General features: G+C 60.8%; 1 protein-coding gene across 1 annotated transcript in view; it reads left to right on the forward strand.

The window, feature by feature from the left end:
- The window catches only part of LOC102774037 (chromosome unknown open reading frame, human C7orf72), a 31365-nt gene extending 28440 nt beyond the window's left edge, over positions 1 to 2925 (forward strand). The window contains exons 8-9 of the mRNA XM_006754006.2: positions 463 to 570; positions 2742 to 2925. Coding sequence (XP_006754069.1) covers positions 463 to 570; positions 2742 to 2862 — 229 coding nt within the window. The 3' untranslated portion in view covers positions 2863 to 2925. The remainder of the gene's footprint in view (positions 1 to 462; positions 571 to 2741) is intronic.
- Positions 2926 to 6841: the final 3916 nt, after the last annotated feature.

The raw sequence follows: 6841 nt of genomic DNA on the forward strand, positions 1-6841 counted from the left end.
CGGAGGGAGGAGAGGGCTGTTGATTGGCACGAGGAGAGGCGGTCAGCCCCGGGCTCAGGGCTGGGCACCTGAAGGCGCCTTTAGCTCCAGTAGGGGTGGTTCCGTCAACTTGGGGAAAGTGCTATCTGCAGACGAAACAGCACAGTACGCACGTGCGGCGGTCAGAGAGGTCGGACAGGAGTCACTTGGGGTCTGGAACAGATTAATTCGATTTACATTATTTCTATCGGGGAAAAATGGTTCTGTTTCGAACAAATCGCTTCTCGAACAGCCTTCTGGGAGGAACTAAGTTCGAGGAACGAGGTTGCACTGTGGAAAGGAAACGTGGACCTGAGGTACACGTCTCAGTCCCAGAGGACCGCGCCTTAGAAGGCTTACGCCTTGGCATTCCCGAGCGTGCGCGCTGGTGCCACTCACCACCGTCTTCCTTCTCTCTCCTCCCCCCTCTCAACCTGCCTGCAGCTCTGCCAACATCCCGGGGTACACGGGGAAGGTCCATTTCACAGCCACCCACCCGGCAAACACCCACGTTCCCGCCGCCGTCCCCTCGCTGGACTCGGAGGTGCACCGGTGAGTATGGCCCATCCGTCAATGTGCCGGGTCCCGGGTCCCGGGGCGCCTCGCGATGGCTCTGCCATTACAGAGCAATTAGCTGCTAACAGGCGAGTCACGTGGTGTAAAGAATGGGGTGCCAGTCCCCAGGCACGGAGAGCACGTCCCCACGGCCAGGAGCTCCGAGCGCTCACAGGGGGTGTCCACCCCTGGGCTCCGCGCTGCGCACCCCGGTCTGCACGGTGGGCGCCGCACAGCGCAGGGCGAGCTGCCCGGACACTGCGCTCCACTCCTCGGGCCGGCACCCGCGTTGCCAGCGGAGGGGTGCTCTGTTCAAAGCCCTACATTTCAGACATTCTGCCAACTGCAAACACAGGCAGGATGGGAGGGGAGGGGAGGGGAGGGGGGGCCGCCCACCCTGTTGTTCAGGCTGCTTTAGAAGCAGCTCATGGCCCCTCGTTAAGCCGCATCTGAGCGTAGGTGACGGCCTCGCCCCGGGACACAGCTTGGAAAACGCAGATGTGTCCTCACCAGGGCAGCTGCGGCCCTGCGGCCAGAGAGACTCTCGGGCGCTGGGTGTCTGTCCACAGGACGGCAGTTCTCCGGCACAGGGGCCTCTGCTCCTTTAGGCAGACCGGTCCTTCGTCCGTCAGACACTCAGGAGCGTCCACTCTGGGCCGGGCACACTCCGGGCACTGAGCCCATGGGCTGAGCAGAAACAGTCCCGCTCCCCGGAGCTGAGCCTGATGGGGAAGACAGGCGGCTGGGAGGGCACAGTCCCTGGAGCCTCTGTGGTGCTGGAGCCGGCGATGCCATGGAGCGGAGACAAGAGCGCAGATATAGCCGAGCCCCTGGAGGGACCGAGCACCTGGAGGGGCCGGTGCGGGTTAGCAGGGCCGCAGAGTCCGAGCGCCGCCCAGGGACTCCTGGGACCCTCAGGAAGGCAGCGGTGGGCGGGGTGCTGGGCCAGGTGCGGGCCACAGGGCTCTCACTCTCATCAGCTCAGATGTTCACTGGCTAATCCTCACGCACTTCCACTGGTCAGCCAGCGTCGACTGCAGCTGGGAATTCACAGGAGCCAGACCCAGTTTGCAAGGACTCAGCCCAACAGGCAGCAAGAACTAAGCATCTGCAGGAGGGGACGGCGAATGCTACCCTGGCCGCCACCTCCCTTGCCGAGTGCTTCCTGCCGCCAGGCTCACGGAGTCTGTGCTCCTCCAGCACCCACCCAGCCCCGTGAGGGCACCTCCCACTGCAGATGAGGTCGATCATCTGTAAGGGCCCAGGAGGCCTCAGGGGAGGGGCTCCCACAGGGACTCTGGGGCTGGCCGTGGTCTCACAGGTGCGGGGCCGGGCTGCCCGTGGACAGGGCATCCTGGCTCCAGGGAGCCCACCTCTGGGTGCTCATGGCCAAACCATGGGCCTCTGGAGGACACTGTCAGCCCTGCAGCCCTGGTGCCGCAGTGCGTGGGCACCTGGTCACTGTCCCTGCCGTGCGCGGCCTCGGCCGAGGGCATGGCTGCTGAGGAGGGTGCAGTGGTTGAAGGAAGTCAGCATCACACACGTCCACACAAGACAGGATGGACGCCAGGCCCAGAGAGGTGACCCCTCTGAGTCTTTCCCACCCTCAGCCCCCGACAGAGACTGGGAATCCCAGGGCTGTTCCGCTGCCTCTCGACAGCCTCCCCTCCTTTTAGCTGGTTTTTCTGTATTCTTAGCACCTACTATAAATCTAGACACAGATTCTCAATCAGTACAACTGATTGCAGCCCGGCCAGTGTGGCTCAGTGGTTGAGCGTCAACCTGTGAATCAGGTCATGGTTCGATTTCCGGCCAGGGCACATGCCCGGGTTTCAGGCTCCATCCCCATTGTGGGGTGTGCAGGAGGCAGCTGATGGAGGATTCCCTCGCATCATTGATGTTTCTCCCTCTCTCCTCCCTTCCTCTCTGACATCAATAGAAATATATTAGAAAAACAAAACTGATTGCAATATAATGCATGTAATGTGATAAATGGAAAAAAGCAATAAACAAAACTAACAAAACAATGCACACAATGACTAATAACTCCTACTTTCTCTTTCGTTGACGTCCTCTCTCTGGTACGTGGGCACCTGTTTGAGAGAGACGAGGTCGTGTCTGTTATGCTTGTTGATGTGTTCGTTTTCTTCCTCCTCCGTGTGTTTCAGTGTCTTGAGGAGAGACATGGCCGTCACCCTCTTCCGTCGCCAGGCACCGCTGTCCCGGATGGTCTCAACGGTGAAGCCCTACAACCCCTTCAACAACAGGAAGCAGACTGTAGGCTACTGAAAGCTGCCGTCCAGGGAGACTACCCCTCGGCCGTGGGAGGGCTGTGCCGGACCCTGCTGGGAATAAAAGACCATGTGAGCGCCGACGGCGAGTGAGGTCTGATGCCCTTCTCTGACCGGGCAGAGGGTCGGGGCGGAGGCCGTGGGCAGCCAGGCTCTGTGTGAGGAGAGTCCTTGTCGCGTGGGGCTGCCCAGCCTCCAGGGTCCTGTCCTGACCGGTGAATGCGGGTTTTAGATGGCAGAGATCATGGGTGGTCCTGAAGGCAGTGTGTCCAGACGAGAGTCCACTATTGTCAACTGTTACCACTATTGACTGAGAGGGAAGCGGTGCTCTTCCTGCTGCGACGGTGCGCATCGCGGGGACAGGCCCTGAGGAAGGACGAGCCTCCCTGGCCAGGCCCTCAGGCTCCAGGGACCAGCCCCCCAGGCACCATGGAGGCCACGCAGAAATGCCAGGCACGTCCACTGTGGCATCAGCCAGTGGCCTGGCTGAGACTTGCTCCAGCAGCACCCCACGCCCGCCTCCTGCCCTCGGCCCTCTCCCGCGCAGTCTCCCACTCGTTGCTCTCTCCTCTCCGCGTGTGCCTCCAGGATGACACAGAATCAGGCCGTGTCAGGGAGTACCAGCACCTGGGAGAGAAAGTGCAAGCTCACAAGTGCATTCTAGCAACAAAGGGTTTCACGGTGTCTGTTCAGCAGTATGACGCGTGTACAACAATACGACAGCACGCTCCCCATGATAGAAGGGAGGAGGAACTGAGCAGATACAGAGATCATTTAAACCTCCAAGCACAGTATTGATCTTTTTCAATAGATAATATGGAGACAACTACTTGGAAATAAACAGAAAGGTAGATGCTGGCCTCCCTTGGACAACAAAAGTACACTGCTCCTGAGACACAGCTTTAGTGGAGAATTTTCCTTAGGTTACCTGGAAATTCAGGAGAATCAGTTTATAGGTGGGAGTAGAACATTTTCCAAGGAAGCAATAAATCATGAAGAAAAAGTATATTGTTAACATAAAAAATATACCACCCAAATTTTAAGACAAAGCTGTTGGGAAAGTACATCAGACAAAAGATTCATATCTATCTACACTAATAAAAGAGAAACATGCAAATTGGTGTCACTCCGCTATGCCACCAACCAATCAGATGAGTATGCAAATTAACCCAATAAAGATGGCAAGATGGCGGTTAATTTGCATACGCAGGCAGGGAGTGAAGACTGAAGACAACATAGAGGGAAGCCAAGTGCTGCAGAAGGGAGTGAAGCTGCGGAAAAGCAAGCAGGGCGGGAGGGAAGCCTGCCTCGGCGGGTTTCACTCCCTTCTCTGCTTTGCTCCGGCCACAGGAAGCCCTATTCTTGCAGGAATCTTCCTGCATCGGGCCTCTAGTATATATATAAAAGCCTAAGCGACTGTTACAACTGGACAATCAGCCAATAGCTATGACGTGCCCTGACCACCAGGGGGGCAGCCACTCAATGCAGGAGTGCGCTCCCACAGCCAACCTCCCATGGTCAGCCAATCTCCTGCGGACCCTCCCCCGGCCGGCTGGTCCCCATTGGCTCCAATCGGGACTGGGCGAGATGGTCCCAATCGGCTCTGATTGCCGGCCAGGATGAGGGACCCACCTGTGCACGAATTCGTGCACCGGGCCTCTAGTGTTTATTATGAAAACAGTCCATGATTTAAAAAACAGCACCAACAGAAACAAGGCAAAGGATACCCACAATCCCCTTTATAAATAACAGGAACGGCGACCAGCATTGCACCTCAGGAGCCGTGGAGCAAAGCCTGCCCCATGGTGGGGCTGGAGCAGGGCCGGCTTCATCCCCGCAGACGCCTCACCTGCCCCAGGGTCCCGCCGACATGTCCCACTCTCTGCCGGGAGCGCGTGCAGACTTTGCAACTTGACTTCCAGGGTTTCACCCAGCGAGCAGCCTCCCCAGGGAGCACATGTGTTTGCATAAAGAAGCAGCGGCGCAGGCCTTACAGCTGAGAGGGAGGGAGCGAGTGCTCATCGGGAGGAGGGAGCCCACTGCAGCACCGTGTGCGGAGACGCAGTGCCTGTACTAGGACAGCCCCGCGAGCCCTGGCCGGCAGCTCCGCTGTCGGAGGTCCCGGCACCAGAGGCTGTGGGCTCCGGGCAGCACACACCGAGGCTGCGTGTGGCTGCTGCTCAGGTGCTTGTCTGTCTCGCTCACGCCTGGTTTTGAGTGGACGCACAGCTGCTGTCCTCACAGCGGCTCCATGTCCCCGACAGACAGCTGCCGACCTGCCAGGCCACTGCTCCTGCGTCCCCGGGCCCAGGAAGGGGCTGTGCCGAGCCACCTGCCCGCGGCCGCCCGAGTGGTCCCACTTGTCACCTGTGGATGGAGCCGCCTGACTTCCCGGCTCTCGCGCTCTGCAGACCGAGCCTGGGCTGTGGGGGCGTGTCTGTGGGCAGCGTGTTGAGGGTAGACAGAAGGCGGGCAGGGAACTCAGCCTGGAGAGCCCGGGAGGGTCTGTGTGGAGGGAGCCCCAATGCGGAGCCCCACAGCACTGAGAGCTGCAGGCCAGGTCTCCAGGTGGCCGGAGGGGCAGGTGCTGGGAGAGTAGCCTCAAGGAGACAATAGGACTCCGGGTTGAGGGTAGCCAGTTCCGTGGCCGCTGAGCGACCTGGGTGCTAGTTTCTGCAGGGAAGGGGGCATTTCCAAACCTCATCGACACGCTGGGTGTGCGCCCCCTGCAGTAGCGGGTCAGGGCCACCCCCGCTGTACTTGGCCACATGAGGGCATAAAGCAGCACATCTCCCTGCGGGTCCTCAGAGTCACAGCGGTGAGTGGCCGTCCTGCATGCTCGCTGGGATGTCAGGAGGCCCCTGCGAGTGATGGCGCCGGCTCAGACGCCGAGGCCACACTGAGTTTCCCAGTCCACGGCCGCCTCTCACGCTGGGGGCCAGCCCGGTGTCAGGAAACCCTGTCCCTTGGCCCCTCTGTTCCCAGGACTCAGTGGCCTCACTCAGGCCCAGGGTCAGGCTGCGTGTCCACCTCGCGCCAACCTCCACGCACAGTGCCAGCAGGTGAGCGAGGAGGGTCACGGCTGCACAAGCAGGCAGACCCCGCGGGGAGCGTGGCCCCCCCAGACCACGAGACCCACGCAGGTGCCCTGCCAGGTGCGTCTGCTCCATGACCTGTGGTCAGATACGCCAGCCCTGTCGCCCTGGCAACCTGAGAGTGGGGCTTGGAGGGGAGGGGGTACTCGCTACGGCACAGCAGACATGGGTCCGAACCGTCTGCGAGACTGGGATCGGGGAGGACCGCTCTCTGCACACCCTGCCCCCACTGCCTCCTCCGAGTTGCCCCTGACCGCGGTGCGACATGCGGTCCAGGTTCCGGGCTTCATGGTTTTGCTGTTTAAAGGGATGTGTCAGCTGCCACCTGGTAAAGATCACAGACTATTAGTACACGTTAGAGCGGCGGGCAGAGCCTCAGTGGGGCAGTGTGCGGGGGGCGGGGAGGGGAAGCAGTGTGCGGCAGGAGGGGTAGTGTGTGGGGGGGCAGTGTGCCGGGGGGAGGGCAGGACAGTGTGCGGGGGGCAGTGTGTGGCGGGGGGGCGGCAGTCCAGTGGACTATGTCTCTCCCTGAGTTGCCTCCTGAGGAATTGACCAGCCGCAGGCCCAGGCCTGGAGCCGGCCTCATCTCGTCCTCGGAGCAGTGGGACCACACAGGGTTGGGGCTTCCCAGGGCCCCTGAGAACTGGGACAGGCCAGCAGTGTCCCAGGCAGGCGTGGCCCGATGACAGGCCTCACCGGTGCTGGGGACAGCCAGCGGCTCCTGCAGGAGCGTTGGAGGGGACCTGGGCCTCCCTCTGTCCCCAAGGGGCTGTCTTGGGCCATCTCCACATGGGACCCCCTGCAGCACACGGACGACTCCGTGTCACGAGGATACTGGGCGCCTCTGATCTTCTGTGCCGGGAGCTCAGCTCTTGGCCCCAG

Source organism: Myotis davidii, unplaced genomic scaffold (assembly GCF_000327345.1).
Source record: "Myotis davidii unplaced genomic scaffold, ASM32734v1 scaffold472, whole genome shotgun sequence".
Lineage (NCBI taxonomy): Eukaryota > Metazoa > Chordata > Mammalia > Chiroptera > Vespertilionidae > Myotis > Myotis davidii.